This window comes from Lissotriton helveticus, chromosome 11 (genome assembly GCF_964261635.1).
Source record: "Lissotriton helveticus chromosome 11, aLisHel1.1, whole genome shotgun sequence".
Taxonomy (NCBI): Eukaryota; Metazoa; Chordata; class Amphibia; order Caudata; family Salamandridae; genus Lissotriton; species Lissotriton helveticus.
The window spans coordinates 439,044,697-439,065,558 of record NC_136072.1 but is presented as its reverse complement, the minus strand read 5'-3'; the positions used below and the strand labels follow the sequence as shown (position 1 = coordinate 439,065,558).

Sequence of the window (20,862 nt, the reverse complement as noted above, 5' to 3'; positions counted from 1 at the left end):
ATAATTTGCAGATTTCAACTAAAGCATTTTAGTTTTACGTGCAAATGGCTCACAAGTTACTAAAAACATCCCGCCCATGTTGCCCAGCAGTGATAGACTTTTTGCAAAGGTTAACTTGTCACCATTTAGCTTCTGACTGCAGTAGTCGATTGTTATACCGGTAATAATGAGGTGAAACTTTTACCCAGACAATAGTGTGTCTTTGCCACACTACTTGTCCACCCCTGTAAAACTAATACTGAAACGCCAATTAATGAAATTGCACTTCGGATTGACCACATTGTTGGCTTACACATATATGGGCGAGAGTACAAAGAAACAGTTGCCACTCAGTGCCGAGCATGCAGAGCAGTAGAGGAAACTTTAATCCATATTCTGTGCATCTGCGAGAAACTCAAGAAGATGAGAATATACTGGCTTCGCTAAATTGGGCGCTCTTTAAATGTAAGGACATGTCAAGCTGCCTTGGTCGAGTGCATGAAAGGCGAATCAGTCCAGCTGGCAGCACGCTTTATGAAATACCTGATGGTAGTAAAGGCAGTTTTGGATTCGGACTATCATACAGAACTATAACGCATAATGCAGTGCCCAGCTTTTTTTTTTCAAAACAGATTTTATTGATTGATCAGGTCAAGGCATATCACAGCTCTCCACAGTCAGGAGATCACTGCCAGAAAGCAACACATGGATCAGCATCATGGAAACCCAATCAATAAAAAGAGCGACCCCCCCCAACTCTCCCCACCACCCACAACCACCCAGCGACCCATCTACCCACCCCTTATCCCTCCCTAACCCAGTGCACGTGATCACAATAAGCCTCCAGTAACTGTTGATATCAAGCCAGGCACCATGCGCCTCCCCAGGCCTGTTATTCATTGTCCAAGTCCGGACCATCGTCAGGTACCGCTGGTGGCTCTAAAACCAAATCCCTATAGTCGGCCCACCTTTTCCAAATTTTGTAGTGTTTGAGGGGCATCCCCTGGCTTCAAACACTGGGCGCTCTAACCCCATGAAATAGTCCAGTCCAGCCTTCCACGCACACAGTGGGGGAGCTCGCTCAGCCTTCCATGCACGTGCCAAGTCCCGCTTAGCCACAACCAGGCCCAGTAACAAAAGGTGACGTTTGTAGATATTCCCGCCCACACCCTCCAGCACATGGAGTAGGCCCAGGCGATGGGTGCGGGGGAGATCCCATCCCAGCACCTCCGACAGGCAGCTCCATACACCATTCCAGAACCTCGTCAGGCCAGCGCAAGACCATACTGTATGCAACAGGGTACCCCTCTCAACTCCACACCGCAGGCACTCCGGGGACGCAATCAGACCCGCTTTCCACAGCCGCTCCCGCGTATAGTAAGCCCTATGCAAGTATTTAAATTGTATCAATCGGAGTCGCACCGCGATAGCTGACCCACGCGGGGACTCCAGGGCCTCCCTCCAGTCATCTTCATCTAGGGGTCCAACATCCTTTTCCCAGGCTTCCCTCAGCGGGAGCAGGGAGGAGGAACAATGAGTGACCAGTGTTTGGTAGATGCGGGAGACCTTCTTATCTCCGAGGTCGCCCATGAAAACTTTCGCTTCCACCGGACTGAATTCCGGCAGCGACTCCAAACCAACCAGACTAGGTGCGAGCGCATGGCGAACCTGCAAGTACCTGAAAAATTGGGTCTTGGGCATACGGAATTCGTCCCTAAGCTCCTGGAATGACTTGAGAGTCACTCCAGACATAACATCTCCAAGGGAAGAGATCCCGATAGAATCCCAGCCGCCAAACCCCCCTAGGGAGGCCAGCGCGGGGAGCCGCCCATTGTGCCACAACGGGGTCTCAGCCGTCAATCTACCCCACCAGCCCATGCGACGTAGCGCCTGTCGCCAAACCGCAAATACCACCTGCGTGGCACACGGCAGCCGCCTCCTCAATCTGGCCGAGTAAAGGATGGTGTGCAGCGTGGTGTCCCCCATCAGCAAGCGTTCTAGAGCATACGCCGGGTCTCCACTGTCCCCATACCACCATTCGTTATGCACGAGCAAATGGGAGGCCTGGTAATAGGACAGTAAGTCCGATGTAGCAAGACCACCACAGTATGTGGACAGGAAGCAGGTGCGCAGCGCCACCCTAGCCGCACCCCGGCCCACAAAAAGCGGCCTAGGACAGAATTGACCTGCCGGAACCACTGAGAAGCGATTTCGTGCGGATGATTCTGCAGTTGATATAGAAGGCGCGGAAGTGCAACCATTTTAAATATTGCGGACCTACCATATATGGTAAGAGGCATCCGGGACCATGTTTTAATATCCGTCTGTACCTTCTCCCAAACAGGCATCACGTTGCGCTCCCATGAGATCATGGCTGACTCGGACAGGAACACTCCAAGATACATCAAGCCCCCAGCCGCCACCTGTAAGGCCGACGCCCAAGAGCCTGCAGCTGCCCCGTTGCCCAGCACCCAGAGGGTGGACTTACGCGGGTTAAGATAGAGGCCCGACACTTCTACAAAAATGCGCATGATTTCCAACACTCGGGGCCCCGACCTATTTAAATCCGTGAGGAAAAAGAGGACATCGTCCGCGTAGAGTGCGATCCTGTCGGTGAGTCCCCCATCCCACTCGAAGCCCCGTAGCTGCGCGTCAATGCGTACCCATGAGGCCAGGGGCTCCATGGCTAATGCAAATAAATACAGGGACAGCGGGCATCCCTGACGGGTTCCCCGACTGATTGGAAACCTCCCGACACTGCTCCTGAAACACGCACGGACGCCGTGATATCCGTATAGAGCAGTTTAATGTACGAGATAAACACCGGGCCGAGATTAAGTCGAGGCAGGAGCGCAAATAAATAGGACCAACTCACAGAATCAGAGGCCCTATCTATATCCGCCAACAGCAAGGCCGCCCGCTCCCCGGTGGCCCCCATTGCATCCACAGCCGTCTGCGCCCGTCTAATATTGTGCCGCGTTGCTCTATGCGGCATAAAGCCAGCCTGATCCGGGTGGACCAGAGCAGCCACGTATGGGAGAAGACGGTTCGCCAATGCCTTGGCCAGCAGTTTAGCTTCGATATTTAGCAGAGAGATAGGGCGGTACGAGTCGTGTCGGTCAGGGGGTCTGCCCGGCTTCAGAAAGACCACCACTTCAGCATGGCGCCAATCAGCTGGCAGTCGACCCAGGTCCCGTGCCGCCTCCAATGCCGCCCCGTAATGGGACCCCAGTTGGAGTTGGAATTTCCTATAGAATTCACACGGGAAGCCGCTCGGTCCGGGTGCCTTCCCGGTGTTGAGCTGCCCCAGCGCATCCCCCAGTTCCTCGGCCGTGAGTGGGAGGTCCAGCGCCGCTCTCGTCTCAGCGGAAACTGCCCTCGGGGGCAGGTCGGCAATAAATTTATTGACCGTGTCAGCCGGAAGATAATCCTGCGGCGCATATTGCCCCATATAATATTCGGCAAAACTCGCCGCCAATTCAGCCGGGTCCCTTATAGCGACACCATCCCCATCCGTGAGTCCAGGTAGAGTAAGTGGCTGCAGGGTACGTTGTCATAGCCTATGGAGCATAGTACAGGACTTGTCCCCCCACTGATATACTCTACTCCGCGTGGCCAGCCATGCCTGTCTGGCCTCATCGAGCAACACGGATGCGTAGGACTGCAGTGCTTGCAGGAGCAGCCGCACCGCCACATCATCCCTCTCTCCCCGACACCGCCGCTCCATAATTTCCACCTGCGCTGCTGCCGCAACTATGGCCTCTCGACGTTGGCGACGGGCCGCCGCGCACCACGCTATGTCGATTCCCCTCAAGGTAGGCTTCATGGCTTCCCAGACCACCGTCACGTCCATGTTTGCCACCAGGTTTTCTCGCCAATAATGGGCGATCGCACCCCGCATGTGCTGTATATAGTCAGGTTGCTGAAGGTGCCACGAAGACATCTTCCATCGGAATGGTTGTCTCTGCCTATGTAGTTCAATCTCCACGGCCACCGGGGAATGGTCTGACAGCCCCCTGGGCAGGATACCCGCCTCCCGCACTCTACTCAAACACGCACAGGGTACAAAAACATAGTCCAGCCGCGAGAAGGAACCATGCACAGCAGAAACATAAGTATACTCTCGGGCCTTAGCATGCATGTGGCGCCAGACATCTACCCAGCCCAACCCTTCCACCATCGCACTCAGTCGGGTAGGGGCAGTAGCAGTTTGCGTCTCCCTCGGTCGCTGACGGTCCATGCAGACGTCCATCACATCATTCCAATCTCCTCCCAGCACTGCCAGGGACTCAGGGATTTCCGCCCACACCGCAAACAACCGCTCAGCCAGGGACCACTGCAATCGGGGGGGGGCATAGATGCTTCCAAACACAATGGACTCCGTACCCACCATACCCTTCACAAAAACGTACCTGCCCTGCGGGTCTATCCACTGCCGCTCATGTACATATGCCAACCTACGATGGACCAAGATGGGGACCCCCCTGGAGCCCCTAGCAAACCCAGCGTGGAAAACCTGTTGGTAACCAAATCTTTGCAGGCTAAGTACTTTCGTCCCCATCATGTGCGTTTCTTGCAACAGCAAGACATCTGCTGCCTCTCTTTTCCCCCACCTCAAAATCGTCCCTCTCTTGATTTTATCCAGCATCCCTCTAACATTCCAACTCCTTACGCGCATGGACTCCTTGGGGAGCCCCTGAAGGGATGCATCAGCCATAATCCAAGGGGACACACCATGGAAGCACCCAGCACCAGGCCCAGGCGCACAGCATAGTCAATAGCAAGGCATTAGAAATCACGTGCACCCCCAGTGCCCAGCTTTTTAAGGTTTTCATGTTTACAGTTGCTGAACCGGAGCCTAAACCCTTTTTAATATTTAAAAACAAGCAACTGAAATAATTCTTTTATATGCTCTTTTTATAATATTTTGAACATGTGCACTTCCCATATAGACGGTCTCATTGCAATGATTTTTATTAATAGTGCAATAAAAAATATTTTAACTTATCTTTACCCAGAGAGTAATAATGTGTGTTAAAATGACAAAATAGTCAAGTAATACCGCTGTAGAATGTAATGCATTATACCTCATAATTAGCATTTTCTGGTTGCATAATTTGGACGAACTTGCTTGCTGCCTATTTTGGTCCTCCGTTGACGCATAAATCCAGCGCCCATGACTATAACTTATTTAAATTATTTAACCTCTTGAGTGCTCATGACGAGGTCAGCTCGTCATGAGCCACCGCGCTCCGGTGCTCATGACGAGCTGAGCTTGTCATGACCGCGCCCGTTAGATGGAAAGCTCGCACGCTGGGCTAATTTCCCTGCTGTGCTGAGCGTTCCATTGGAAAAGGCGTGGTCATGACGAGCTCAGCTCGTCCTGAGCAGCGGAGCGCCGTAGCTCATGACGAGCTGACCTCGTCATGAGCACCGGGGCGCCGTGCGCGCCCCCCGCTGCCCCCAGCACAGCGGGGGGAAACAGTCCCGCACGGAAGGGGTTAATGTTTAAAAAGTAGTATGCATCAAAGTTGTTTATCAACAACACCATCAAGAAGGACAGCAGATATGTAAGCCGTTACCATTTGTTGTGTTGATAGTCCTTCTTCTGTTTCCACAAACCATGATGGAAAAAAAGGAAGGACAGTCGTTCGCCCTTCTGGGTGTTTTGATAGCATTTCTGTGGGCACTTCAAATATACGGCCCTGGTAAACATTTTGGGGACCAGCACTTATTTTTATTACAAATAACTTGACAAACCAGCATGTCTACTCAAATTGGATATGCATTTTAAGATGGTAAGATTCCTTCATGAAAAAATGTGCACATCAAATTATATTCCAAACCTGAATAACAAATGATGTTCTTGGAAACTAGTTGGTCATTGACTTGATGGCATCTGCATCTCTTTTTACCACAGCGGATTACATTTAATATCTAGAATAATGACATATCCATTCCAAAGGCACAGTAGAAACATTTCAGGAAAACAACAGAGAAAAACAAACCAAAAAAAACACAGGTAACTGATGTACAGACAGCTTGGCTTACCTGTATAACTCCAGTGCAAGAATCTAAAAAAATGCAACCTTTTGGTTCCTTGGATATCTTCTCATCTTTGTAAAAATTCATTATGTAAGAATTATCCGACAGCCTTGTCAGCTGGAAGTAGCGTTTTTTAAAAGACTGCAAAGTAAAATAAGATAATATTATATTTTGCTTCTTCATTGCTAATATTTCATCCACTTACTGGCATTTAAAGAAAAATAAATATATAATTTAGCAATGCAACCCAAAATATATTTAAAAGTACAACAGAAATGTTGTTTAAACCATTATTCACTATGCAAATGAACACATGCAAGGCAAACAGGGCTATCCTACGACCGTGGGGAATGTGGAGCGAAAGTAGTCACTGAGACAGAGTGGCATTGTCCTCTTACCCGGACAGTGATGCTGTTGTTTACAGTGCTGTTAAAATTCCCTTTATAAAGCCAGCCAGATTTGAAAACGCCAGATCCGCCGCCTCCTCCGCTGCCTCCTTTAGAAGATGAGAGGGATGTTGTATCCTAGAGAGAATGACATTATTTGTATAACTCTAAGTGACATTCATGAGTAAAAAACAAACAAGACAAAAAACACATGCTTATGACTTGCTTTTATAATGTAATACTTGTATCTCGGTTAAAACTGCAATACTAGCTATCACGTAAAAGATTCAACCGTTGACAGGGACAGTGAAAAGTAACCGTAAAACTTACCATCACTTTCCCTAATGACACTGAAACCTTGCCAGTTAATCTGATTATATGAAAATGCACTCAGTGGTCTTTGTAGTGGGCCACGGTATCGGGCCACGTGGTGGGTCCTACGACCACAGAGCTGCAACAAAAGAATAGACACACACAGTGGTACGGTGGTGGGCCAAGACCTTGAGTGGTCATGCGCCCATTTATTTATCCCCGGGGGCATGCTCGCCCTTTGGGGTGATACACAGTGTAACATTGTAGTGTGCGGGCCGGGTAGCTTAGGCACTACATCCCTCTTTTCCTTTAGCTTCGAACTGCTTTCCTCCGGACACTGTCTCCTTACACCGTTCAGCACACAAAGTCTCTGAGCCTCTGGCTTGGAGCTGGGTTAGGCCGGAGACCATACCTCTGGCTCCAGGAGTTGAAATTCTGCCCATCTTCCTCAGGGCTTCGGGGCATAGATGGTTGTCCTTGAGTCACACAAGGAGATTCTTCCTGTTGGATGGAACCTCTGGTTCTCTCAGTGTGGTGTGAACCATCGCTTGCCCATGGGGAGTGAGACGGTGACATGGCTGCTTCCTCCAGCATGTCTTGTTCGGATACCTCTTTGGCAATCCGTCCACCTTCTTGAACCACGGTATGTTTCACAAAATGGTGCGCAACCCTCTCTTGGCAGACACCATCATACCTCGCACTTCGGTGACTTCCCACACGTCAGGCTCATACAGTGTTTGGAATTTCCAGCCAGGGTGCTGGTCCTTGACGATCACATGGTCCAAAAGTTCGGTCACTTTTGCTCTTCGGGCCTGGCTTGTTTGTAGATTGGGGACTGATCTCCTGGCCTGCGTGGCTTCACCATCAAACTTCTCAGGACGCCAGGCCAGGTCTGCTGGTATGCTGTCTCGGGGTGCCCTCCCGAATAGTAGGTGTGATGTGGGACATAGAGTTGTGCAATGTGGAGTCTTGCGGTGCGCGTTCACGAAGCGCTGCAGGCATTAATCTGCCTCTTTAACTTTTTCCACCCCAATCCTCAGTGCCCGGTTCAGGGTTGTCATAAACCCCTCTACCTCTCCATTGTTTTGCGACCACTGTGGTGTTATCTTGCGATGTCGGATGGCATGTGCTGCCAGATACTCCAGGAATTCTTTGCCTTGGAAGGATGGACCATTGTTGGACCGTATTTCTTCAGGGAGGCCCATCATTGCGACTGTCTGGTCGAGAGTGACCTTCCCTTGTGGGAATGCTGTGGACGATACAACTTCCATAATGGGATACTTGGAGTGAGAGTCTACTCGGACGATCGTGCTCTTCCCATCCGGGAAAGACCCAAAGTCCATGCTGCCTGTGACCAGGGTTCTCCGCATGAGAACTGGATGCAGCACCGGGTCACTGCTGGTGATGGCGCAGGAGTGACATGCTCGGATGGTGTCATCAACTTATTTATTTATTTATTTATTGTTCAGGTGACAGCCTTATCTCGATTGGTGTCATCAACCATGATATCCATTACAGAAAACCAGACTTTGCTGCGAAAACTGGCTTTTGTCTTGGCTATTCCTTGATGACCTATGTGTGCCAGGTTTGCTGTAGACTCCGAGGGATTCTGATGGTTGTGCCTCGCTGTACTATTCCATGAAGCTCTTCACTGAGTTCGCTGCTGGATCTCCACAGTTGTTGCCGTGCAATCTGATCTTTCAATGTTAGTGTTCGGGCGCCGTCCGGAAAATTCTGCTATTTCCAGTCAGTCAGTGCTTCTTTCACCTTGCCCAGGTTCTCGTCTAGATTTGTTGCAGCTCCTACTTCTTCCAGAGTAAGTGCTTTGGGACATACTTCTTGTAATATCATCCGCACCAGCTCCTCGGTGTTCTCCTTGCCCATGGATAGTGTTGTTGGTCGTACCGTGATGGGGTGTCGTGATAGGAAGTCCGCAGGGTTGTTGATCCCCGGGGCTGCACTGCCCATCTCTCGATTCCTGGAGGTGCCAGCCGTGTTGTGCCCGTGAAGAGGGGAATCAGCGGTTTGTGGTCAGTCACCCCTCTGAAGTCACCCCCATATAGATAGAGGTGAAAATGTTGGCATACCTACTTAATGGCAAGAGTTTTTCTTTCTATTTGTGCATTTCGCGTCTCCGTCTCTGACCATGCTCTGCTGGTGTAGGCCACAGGGACCCAATCTTTGTTTGTTGTTTCCTAGGGGAGGACAGCCCCCAACCCGACAGGGCTGGTGTTGACGACCACTTTGGTGCGCCGACTGGGATGGAAGTATGCCATCACTGTTTTGTCCATTAGAGCTTCTTTTATGGCTTGGAACGACTTGTTGGCTTCATCTGTCGGGTCCCACGGTGCTCCGTTCTTGGTGATGCACGTAGGGGTTCCGATAATGATGCCAGGTTCTGGATAAAGCGGCTGCAGTACGTTGCCATCCCTAGAAAACTACGGACTTCAGTGGGGGATGTGGGTACTGGTGCCGAATGGTTGGCGACAGCTTTCTTTTGGTCAACCTGTAGCCCCTCCCGGGAGAATATGTATCCGAAAAACTCTACTGACTCCCAGTAGAAAGAGCATTTTGCCCTGTTGAGGGTTAGGCCGCTGTCTGCAAGGCACTGGAGTGTGCTCCTCAGATGTATGTGGTGTTCTTCAAGTGTTTTTGAATATACAGGAATGTCGTTGATGACTCCATGCAGTCCTGAAAGTGTCTCGCGAATGGCATTTTGGAAAACTTCAGCTGCTTAGGACACTCCGAAGCTGAGTCATGTGTATCTTCTTAACCCCACATGCGTGGAGAAGGTTGTTATGTACCTGCTCTCTGGGGCGAGTTCCAGTTGGTGGTACCTAGCATTTACATCAAGTTTGGAGAACCATTTTGCTCCATTTAGGTCCACCACTATATTGTCCATTGTGGGTGTGAGGTGTCGCTCTCTTATTATAGCCTGAATTGGAAGGTGCATGTCGACGCACGTCGGATTGCTCCTGGCTGCTTTGGCTCGGGGGCGACAACTAATGGAGACACCCATGGTGTGGGGCCGGATACTTTTTCAATGACCCCCATATGTTCCAGCTTGTGTAGTTCTTACTCGACTTGGGGGGCGTAGGTGAAACGGCACCCTCTGGTGCCTCAGTGCTGTCGGTTTGATGGATGAGTCAATGTGCAGCTGGAACTGTTTGCCCTTCAGCCAACCGAGGCCTTCAAACAGTACGGGGAACTCCTGTAGAATGGCATCAGCATGTAGGTCGTGCACTTGGTTAGCAAAAAAGACCAGTTCCAAATCTTCAGTTGTTTGGTAGCTGAGTAGCGTGCCTCGCTTCCGTTCACTGACGTGGAACCTGGCAGGAATGCTTTGTCCTTCACTGGCCACCTCAACCTCAATTACTCCTCTTAGGGGGAGTGGGTCAGTCCCTCCATACCTGCCTATCTTTGCTCGGGTGGGCGACAGTGGTGCTCGTGGCGAGAGACGTTCATACTGGGCACTGTCCATCACATTAACGGACGCACCTGTGTCAATGAGTGCCCGAACAGTGTATCCTGCTTCGAGTATCGAACACAAGGGAGGGGATGTACGTTGTTACAACGCATGCTTTTACTACGCATGCCTTTACAATGCAGGTTTTTCAACGCAAGTCGTTACAACGACTTGCGTTGGGGGGTGCTGGATAGTGAATAGTTTAATTTACTATTCCAACTCCAGTCCCCGTGGATAGTAGGGAAGGTGTTGGATAGTAAATTAAACTATTACCTATCCTAGAGCGTCCCCCAGCGCAATTCGTTTTAATGACTTGCGTTGAAAAACCTGCGTTGTAAAGGCACTGCGTGGTAAAAGTTGCGTCATAAAGGATGTTTCCCCAAGGGAGGTGGTCTGCGCAGTGGGCCAGCGCGACTCAGAAATGACACTACAAACGTGTCGTCTTCATCCACTCCTAGGCCATAGCACGAGCCTGGCGGGGTGGTGTCCTCCTGTCCCAGGGGGTCATCCAGGGATAGCTGTCTGATGGCAGCTGTTGCTCCTCGAGGTCCATTGGCGGTTGTTCTGGACCTTCCACTCCTGCACACCATGGCGAAGTGGTTCAGATTGCCATACCGGGAGCATGTCTTGCCTTTGGCGAAGCATGTGCTGGTGGGAGGGTGCTCCATGGCACAGTTGCTGCAGGGTCCCTTTGTAGGCGTCCTTGTGTTCGCACACTGGAATGCTGGACGTCTTTGGATGCTGGCAACCCGCTCTTCCATGATCGTCAGCGATCGATGAGGCCCCATTGATGGTGGTTGACTATTTAGCGTGGCCTCCATTTCATCCGCTCGTGCATTAGAAAGTTTGTGGGACCTCGCTAGTACCAGTATTTGGTCGAGCGACATACCCGGTTGTCTGAGGATGAGCTGACGTACCAGCACCTAGCGGCACACTTGTATAATCTGTGCTCGTATTTCCTCGTGTCCGTTAGGGAATGTGCATGAGCTGGCTAGTTTTCGCAACCGGGCGTAGAACACATCAATGGACTCGGACTCTTCCTGTTTTGCTTTGCGGAGCTTGAACCGCTCGAAATGTGGATTGATTTGAGGATCAAAGTGTCTGTTCAGTGCTGCTACCGCCGCATCATAGTCATCATTGACTCCGGTGTTTGGGGGGTTTCGAAAAGGTCGTAGAGTTCTCCCCTACCATAGCACATGAGTAGTGATCGCTTGACTGTACCATCCGTCTCCCTCATTCCAGTGAAGTAATGTTCCAGGCGACCAATCCATGAGCTCCAATGTTGTGCCACTGTGGAAGGGTCTGCCAGTTCACTAAATGGTGAGAGAGGTTGCAGGGGCTGTTGTTGTGCTTGCGGGGCAGCTGCTTGTGGGCCTGCCCCTCCGGCTTGACCTGGAGCCCACTTGCTAGCCTAGTCTGTTCCTTGTGCTGGTTAAATGTATGGTGAATGCCTCAACTCTGTGGCTCTGTGGTGTCTGTGGCTGCTTGCCTTTGCCAATGCCTGATTGTCTCTCTCTTCCTTTGAGTCCTTCTCAGTGCTTGTTGTGTGTTTTTTTTTTTAAATAGATGCCCCTACCCCCTCACTCCTTAACACAGTCCACGTGAGGGTGGGGGGGGGTGTGACGGAGAGGAGAGCCTGGAACAGGATGCAGCGATGGGGGAGGTAGCGTACGATTTTAATGCTGTGCCTGCTCCCCACGTTTGTGTCGCTGAGGCAGAGGCCTAGCCGGAGTAAAGATTCACAAGGATGTCAGAGTCCAGGTGGTGGTAGCACCCGTCTGTGTGCTTGGAGCCTGCTCACTGACCTTGATAGTTGGGGGGAGGGGGAGGTGCGATCCAACTCTGCCAATGAACTTTGTCAGGCCCCCCAGGCCATGACCGTGTCACTGTAGCGGTTGCTGGGTCAGGCTTGCTTCACCTTCCTTTGTTGGCACGCAGGGCCGTCTGTAGCTGCGTCACTCCTGTGGCCGCTGGTACAGGCCGATTAGCCATCTGGTGTCACCTGGAGGAGGTTGGGTGAGTGGGCCTGCGGGGGCGCTGCTTGTAGGCTGCAGGTGCCAGGTGAATCGCAAGGGCGCCGACCCTGCCGCTCAGACTCCGTTTCAAGAATGTGCCGTACAGGCGCCATTGTGCGATGCGGTGGAGGCAAGGACCCGTCTCGTCATTAGTGTAGTAGGCTGGGGTATCGGGGTACCAGGATCATGTAGTGGGGCCTACGACCACAGGGCTGCAACCAAAGAATAGACACACACAGTGGTATGGTGGTGTGCTAAGACCTCGAGCTGTCATGCGCCCATTTATTTATTCCCAGCGGCGTACCCGCTCTTTGCAGTGATACACAGTGTAACATTGTAGTGTGCGGGCCAGGTGGCTTCGATACTACAGTCTCTTCTTGTAAAACCTGACAAATGATGTGAGGGCATTTTCCACTACAAACAAGGACAGGGCTTCTGAACTAGGGCAAACTGAAAGCCTCATACTGCATTGCCTGTAAGCTGGGTAGGAGGACACTTCTATCTCACAACACGGGACGTGTCGAGGTGCGTGCCTGTGCAAAGTGTCCGACCGGACGCGGATGGGCTGGGCCACCCCTCTGATGCGGATGATCAACCTTGGAGATACAGGTGCGGCATCCTTCTTAACCTCCATACCAGAATGGACAAGCGCAAGGCGGTTGTAAGTTCCATATCTTCACATAAATCTATACATAAACCTACAAGTATTGACACCATGTTGAAGCGGATAATAGGAGTTGTATGAAATTAAATCGCCTTAACAGAATATAGACTATCCTTAGGGCATGGAAGTAGTCTTGCTGGTTCAGCAAACAACAATGGCATTAGTGCAGTTCAAACTGGTCGCTCAACGGAGGAGGCCGGTGTGAGGGATACCGGGAAGAAAATTTCCTCCGTGGTTCTACCATTACGCATGGAGCCACAACTAACATAATGGTCCTTGGGACCTGACCGGCCCTTCCTCAGGCCTAACAGCCCTAACTCATCTCCAGAACCAGCAATTAAACATAAAAGGACAAGCGTTGGTACTCCTTGGGCGAAATCTCATTCAGATCAAACAGCAACCAGAAAGGGTTCAAGTCCAACGATTATGGGCAGCGTTAACATTGAGGAGATCTACAACAGATTTTCAATGATTTTGGAAGCACAGTTCAGACAAATAAAAGAGCACCTTGATGTAATAGAAAGCCTCTTTGCGACAGCGCTAAAACATCACATCACATCAAATATTGGAACTAGTTATACTGTGATTACAGTCAAACCTGTAATAGGCTCCTGGCGTGCATGGCCGAAAAACCTATTCAGGACTGGGGAAACCCTCAGACTGCAGGTATTCCTTTGCTAGCCACACAGAGCATTACGTCCGATGGTTGCTGGGTCATCCTATTATTAGACATGGCACAGGGGCTGTTGAATATAGTCCTGTGCTAACCATAGCTGGTAATCAGATCCATTGGGGCACGCTAAGCAGGGAAGGTAGGCATATGGATAACAACTTTAGCTATACAACTTTAAACCTACCTTCAAAGTCCTGCCCATATGTCTTAAGAATGGCAGGTGTGCCACCCTTGAAACATAATCAGGTGGAGACTTGAGATCAATTGCGTAGTAAGGTTACTCACTGGTTTGGTGTGCACAGGAATGTCAATGCTGCAGAAAATCACGAAATCTTAATGACACAGAGGGTAGGTTTGATTGATCCCTCTAGTAAAAACATAGCTGGAGAATGTATTGTTGTTCATTTCAGGAGCCCGTACAGTGTGGGTAAACTTTGGGCACTTGTACATCACGGACAACAGCTGAAACCAACATTGTCACTTTACCTTTGGGCTACCTCTAAAAGCCACCCAAGCAAACACCACGTCAACTCTTACATGATTGCTGACCTCAGTCATACTGGGGCTTCACATGCAACAAAAGGTAGGCAGTTCTAGCAGACTGCAATTAGGTTGATTGACAGGTAGTCCCCAAGCTGCCATCACAACTCCAAGGGCTTTGAACCTGGTACATGCTGCCTTAGTTGTTCCAATAATACCAGCTGAACCTGATTGTTTAGGTACAACCCCAAAATTTCGTTGCTTAAAAAATGCCTCGCCAACTGAACCTACATTATTGCCAGAGTGTTGTGTGACAGATCCTGCTTCATCGACCCCGATCGCGAAAAACTCTTTGATAAAAATACTAAGGTGCAACATTGCAGGCTTCGCTCCAAGATATTACTCCCTGATGGCAATTGTTTATTAAGTCATAACACATCTTGTTAATGCACAAAATTTGGGAGATCAACCCTATAGCTTTTGAAAGCTTCTTGTTTTTTAGCCTACCGGCTGTTCCGTCCCACTCAGGTTGCGTCGCAGGAGGATTGACTATCTGGATTAACTTACTGCTCGAAGGCCATGCAGAGGTTTTGAAAACTCTGGGGAGCAAATATCAAGCAGTTCATTTTAAGGGGTACTTGACTTTATTATCTCAGTCATTTTTATAATAATGATTTTCTTGATGTGCCTATTCAACAAATCCCAGGATTATTTGACTATATATCAGCTATTGTGGAGGGCAAATCTGATCAGGGTCAGCAAACGCATCTTAGTCTTGGGGGAGATTTCAATGCTAGATTACCTAGTTATAGAGCTGGGAAAGAGTCAGTGGCTCTCACGAGGACATACATGAGAAGCAATGATTTGGAGGTCTTTTTTGCCTCTTACGATCTGCATAATGTGGGAGAGGGGCCTGGGCTAGGTATGCAGGGGTTGCCCTCTTTCAGGGAAAGCAATAGTTCCTCAGAAATTGACTATATCTTTATTTCCCGAAATTAAACACATTTCCTGCTGTATGGCACCACCATAATTAGTACCAACTTTGGTGATCACAATCCGATTGAGATAGCCTAGGAAGTGCCTCCTAGAGAAGTCCACTAAGTTGTACCTAGTCTCAGCAATCTTTGCCAACCATGAACAACCTCAGACTTCAGTTGAAATTGTCTGACCCCCAAAATATTTGGGAAAAGTGGTAGTTGAGAATATGGAGTTAGTTATGGGGTGTTTAATGGAGGATACTGAAAAAGGGGCGACAGTCACCAGTAATATGCACACCGTGACCACACAAGTCTGGCCACCCTGTGGAAGCATTATGAACTAGTTCCATGTAAAAGAAGGAAGATAGTCATTACCCATAGGTGGTGAACGCTAACAGACACTGCCTAAACTAAAGATAGTAAGATCTTTTGGAGAGTCGTATCAGAAATGAGATCTCTAGATCAGGTTGGCACATCCATCAGTTGCCATATAAAAGGTGAGGATTGGGTGACACATTTTAAGAAGCTCGATGCAGCTAGTGACACTAATTGCGAACAGCTAGCACATAGAGATCCACCCTCTTTTTTATGGGTCTCCCTGCCGAAAGTTATGTTTGCTACTCAGGAGACATGGGTGGCAAAGCACCAGGGCCGGATGGTGTCCCCATTGACTTCATTAAGTGTAATGTGAACCTTTGGGCCCCACTGATGTCTAATGTCTACAATTGCTTGAGTCATTCCACAATTCCAACCTCTTGGGTCACCTCACTTGTTGTCCCAATTTTTAAGACAGGGTCTCGTTCTGATCTTAAATGTACTGCCCTATCTCATTGATTGACATCCTGCCAAAATTCATGATAGAGTTTGTATAATAGAATATTGGAGTGGGTTAACAACAACAACATTTTGAATGCCTGCCAGTTTGGCTTCCGTAATGGCATAGGCATGGTAGAACAATGTCTCAACCTATATTTAATTATTGGGAAATATACTGTGGCAAAACAATCTAAATTACACCTTGACTTAATGGACTTGTCGATGACATTCAACTGTCTCAACCAGTCGAAGCTGTGAGAACTCCTCATTGAGCTGGGAATGGATTCAATACTTGTACACTCAATAATATCTTTGCACAGAGGTACAAAAACCCAGGTTTGGTTTGGTAACAATGAGGAAATGTCAAATGAATTTAGCATAGGATGGGGGTCGGCCACGGGTGTGTGCTTGCTCCACTGTTATTCATTTTGTACATAGATAACCTTAGGTCAGAACTTACTAAGTGCACCCCTGATGTACCAATGATAAATGGCACCCCCTTTCCCACACTACTCTATGCGGATGACGTTGTGTTGATCGCTTGCACTCCCAAAGCCCTTCGTCTTCTAGCCCATTCATTTGGGTATTTTAGGGTGAACCTTGGCCTGTGGACTTGTGGTCCGAAGCACACATGATTTTCCTCTATCACAGTGGGTAGGAATATCTTATCAGTACTAGCACTTTCCCTTACTTGGGGGTTCCTTTAGTTCCACTGGCTCATGTTCTCCCCATATTTCACAAAGCAGGGCTAAGCTACTGTGAGCAGTAGACTCACTCCTCAGCTTACCATCAACGCTGGGCCGTAGGATACTCACATCCCTGTTACAAATATATTCCGTCCATTGCGTACCTATTGCAATGTACGGGTTGGAAATTTGGGGAATTGGTGACCCAAAGACACTTCAGAGGGAAGAAAAACGTTTTTGTAGGAGAATCTTGACAGTCCCTGTATTGACTTCCTATTTTATTTGCCACAAGGAGTTGGGCCTAACTTATTTAAGTGACCTAATTCGCACTCGCCCACTTCTTTTGTGGCTATTCATTTGGAGCTCTGAAGAAGCCTTACTTACAAGGAATATAACCTTGCTTTTATGGCCTGTGACAAAGGCCTTTTCATCCCATGGTTGGTGTACATGAAAAAATCTTTAGAAAGGATTGTTTTAACCAACATCTACTCTGATAAAGCCCCACATGATGCTCTAGGCAGAAAGCAAGTGCAAGCCTTATTGATAGAACAGTTAGAGTCCAAGAGGTTAAGTGCGGAAGCTCGGAAACCAAATGTTATGAGCTATCTGCACATCAATCCTGAGGTTGTTCACACTTGTTACTTGTGGAATACCAGTAGGAGTTGGGAGCGCTCTCTATTATTTTGCTTTAGAGCTGATACAATGAAATACTATGTTTTCTGCTTGGGTACCAGCATAATTCAGAAAAGGGGGTGGTGATGAACAGAGTGTCTGAATTAAGCAGACCACTCTTACCCAGTCCAAAGATCAGCGCTTGGTCCATCACTGTTATTTAGCTCACTGCCCCATCCCAGCTCAGAACCTGGCTATATGCAAATTAGACTGTCCCTGGCCCAGTGCATCATGGGAACAGGGCAGACCAAACTACCAAGCCAATTCTTCACCAGAAAGGAGACAAGCTTCCGGGGACCGGTTTCTGCCATTTCAGGCGTCGTCGGCCCGGCTTGCTTGAATCCTGATGGAGCAGTGAGCAAGGGACTCATGTCTGAGTATGCCCTTCCACGCTTATGGTGGACAAACTGATTCAGAAAAGGGGGTGGTGATGAACAGAGTGTCTGAATTAAGCAGACCACTCTTACCCAGTCCAAAGATCAGGGCTTGATCCATCACCGTTATTTAGCTCACTGCCCCATCCCAGCTCAGAACCTGGCTAAATGCAAATTAGTCTGTCCCTGGCCCAGTGCATCATGGGAACAGGGCAGACCAAACTACCAAGCCAATTCTTCACCAGAAAGGAGACAAGCTTCCGGGGACCGGTTTCTGCCATTTCAGGCGTCGTCGGCCCGGCTTGCTTGAATCCTGATGGAGCAGTGAGCAAGGGACTCATGTCTGAGTATGCCCTTCCACGCTTATGGTGGACAAAATGATTCAGAAAAGGGGGTGGTGATGAACAGAGTGTCTGAATTAAGCAGACCACTCTTACCCAGTCCAAAGATCAGGGCTTGATCCATCACCGTTATTTAGCTCACTGCCCCATCCCAGCTCAGAACCTGGCTGTATGCAAATTAGTCTGTCCCTGGCCCAGTGCATCATGGGAACAGGGCAGACCAAACTACCAAGCCAATTCTTCACCAGAAAGGAGACAAGCTTCCGGGGAGCGGTTTCTGCCATTTCAGGCGTCGTCGGCCCAGCTTGCTTGAATCCTGATGGAGCAGTGAGCAAGGGACTCATGTCTGAGTATGCCCTTCCACGCTTATGGTGGACAAAATGATTCAGAAAAGGGGGTGGTGATGAACAGAGTGTCTGAATTAAGCAGACCACTCTTACCCAGTCCAAAGATCAGGGCTTGATCCATCACCGTTATTTAGCTCACTGCCCCATCCCAGCTCAGAACCTGGCTATATGCAAATTAGTCTGTCCCTGGCCCAGTGCATCATGGGAACAGGGCAGACCAAACTACCAAGCCAATTCTTCACCAGAAAGGAGACAAGCTTCCGGGGACCGGTTTCTGCCATTTCAGGCGTCGTCGGCCCGGCTTGCTTGAATCCTGATGGAGCAGTGAGCAAGGGACTCATGTCTGAGTATGCCCTTCCACACTTATGGTGGACAAAATGATTCAGAAAAGGGGGTGGTGATGAACAGAGTGTCTGAATTAAGCAGACCACTCTTACCCAGTCCAAAGATCAGGGCTTGATCCATCACCATTATTTAGCTCACTGCCCCATCCGAGCTCAGAACCTGGCTATATGCAAATTAGTCTGTCCCTGGCCCAGTGCATCATGGGAACAGGGCAGACCAAACTACCAAGCCAATTCTTCACCAGAAAGGAGACAAGCTTCCGGGGACCGCTTTCTGCCATTTCAGGCGTCGTCGGCCCGGCTTGCTTGAATCCTGATGGAGCAGTGAGCAAGGGACTCATGTCTGAGTATGCCCTTCCACGCTTATGGTGGACAAAATGATTCAGAAAAGGGGGTGGTGATGAACAGAGTGTCTGAATTAAGCAGACCACTCTTACCCAGTCCAAAGATCAGGGCTTGATCCATCACCGTTATTTAGCTCACTGCCCCATCCCAGCTCAGAACCTGGCTATATGCAAATTAGTCTGTCCCTGGCCCAGTGCATCATGGGAACAGGGCAGACCAAACTACCAAGCCAATTCTTCACCAGAAAGGACACAAGCTTCCGGGGACCGGTTTCTGCCATTTCAGGCGTCGTCGGCCCGGCTTGCTTGAATCCTGATGGAGCAGTGAGCAAGGGACTCATGTCTGAGTATGCCCTTCCACGCTTATGGTGGACAAACTGATTCAGAAAAGGGGGTGGTGATGAACAGAGTGTCTGAATTAAGCAGACCACTCTTACCCAGTCCAAAGATCAGGGCTTGATCCATCACCGTTATTTAGCTCACTGCCCCATCCCAGCTCAGAACCTGGCTAAATGCAAATTAGTCTGTCCCTGGCCCAGTGCATCATGGGAACAGGGCAGACCAAACTACCAAGCCAATTCTTCACCAGAAAGGAGACAAGCTTCCGGGGACCGGTTTCTGCCATTTCAGGCGTCGTCGGCCCGGCTTGCTTGAATCCTGATGGAGCAGTGAGCAAGGGACTCATGTCTGAGTATGCCCTTCCACGCTTATGGTGGACAAAATGATTCAGAAAAGGGGGTGGTGATGAACAGAGTGTCTGAATTAAGCAGACCACTCTTACCCAGTCCAAAGATCAGGGCTTGATCCATCACCGTTATTTAGCTCACTGCCCCATCCCAGCTCAGAACCTGGCTGTATGCAAATTAGTCTGTCCCTGGCCCAGTGCATCATGGGAACAGGGCAGACCAAACTACCAAGCCAATTCTTCACCAGAAAGGAGACAAGCTTCCGGGGAGCGGTTTCTGCCATTTCAGGCGTCGTCGGCCCAGCTTGCTTGAATCCTGATGGAGCAGTGAGCAAGGGACTCATGTCTGAGTATGCCCTTCCACGCTTATGGTGGACAAAATGATTCAGAAAAGGGGGTGGTGATGAACAGAGTGTCTGAATTAAGCAGACCACTCTTACCCAGTCCAAAGATCAGGGCTTGATCCATCACCGTTATTTAGCTCACTGCCCCATCCCAGCTCAGAACCTGGCTATATGCAAATTAGTCTGTCCCTGGCCCAGTGCATCATGGGAACAGGGCAGACCAAACTACCAAGCCAATTCTTCACCAGAAAGGAGACAAGCTTCCGGGGACCGGTTTCTGCCATTTCAGGCGTCGTCGGCCCGGCTTGCTTGAATCCTGATGGAGCAGTGAGCAAGGGACTCATGTCTGAGTATGCCCTTCCACACTTATGGTGGACAAAATGATTCAGAAAAGGGGGTGGTGATGAACAGAGTGTCTGAATTAAGCAGACCACTCTTACCCAGTCCAAAGATCAGGGCTTGATCCATCACCATTATTTAGCTCACTGCCCCATCCGAGCTCAGAACCTGGCTATATGCAAATTAGTCTGTCCCTGGCCCAGTGCATCATGGGAACAGGGCAGACCAAACTACCAAGCCAATTCTTCACCAGAAAGGAGACAAGCTTCCGGGGACCGCTTTCTGCCATTTCAGGCGTCGTCGGCCCGGCTTGCTTGAATCCTGATGGAGCAGTGAGCAAGGGACTCATGTCTGAGTATGCCCTTCCACGCTTATGGTGGACAAAATGATTCAGAAAAGGGGGTGGTGATGAACAGAGTGTCTGAATTAAGCAGACCACTCTTACCCAGTCCAAAGATCAGGGCTTGATCCATCACCGTTATTTAGCTCACTGCCCCATCCCAGCTCAGAACCTGGCTATATGCAAATTAGTCTGTCCCTGGCCCAGTGCATCATGGGAACAGGGCAGACCAA

The 20,862-nt window shown here is 49.5% G+C and overlaps 1 protein-coding gene across 7 annotated transcripts in view; it reads right to left on the bottom strand.

The window, feature by feature from the left end:
* Positions 1 to 20,862, bottom strand: part of DOCK10 (dedicator of cytokinesis 10) — a 1,735,912-nt gene that overhangs the window by 830,283 nt on the left and 884,767 nt on the right. For all 7 annotated transcript variants that reach the window (XM_078665953.1, XM_078665951.1, XM_078665949.1 and 4 more), the window contains exons 6-7: positions 6,423 to 6,548; positions 6,031 to 6,165 (exon numbers count right to left, since the gene is read on the bottom strand). In XM_078665953.1, coding sequence (XP_078522079.1) covers positions 6,031 to 6,165; positions 6,423 to 6,548 — 261 coding nt within the window. The remainder of the gene's footprint in view (positions 1 to 6,030; positions 6,166 to 6,422; positions 6,549 to 20,862) is intronic.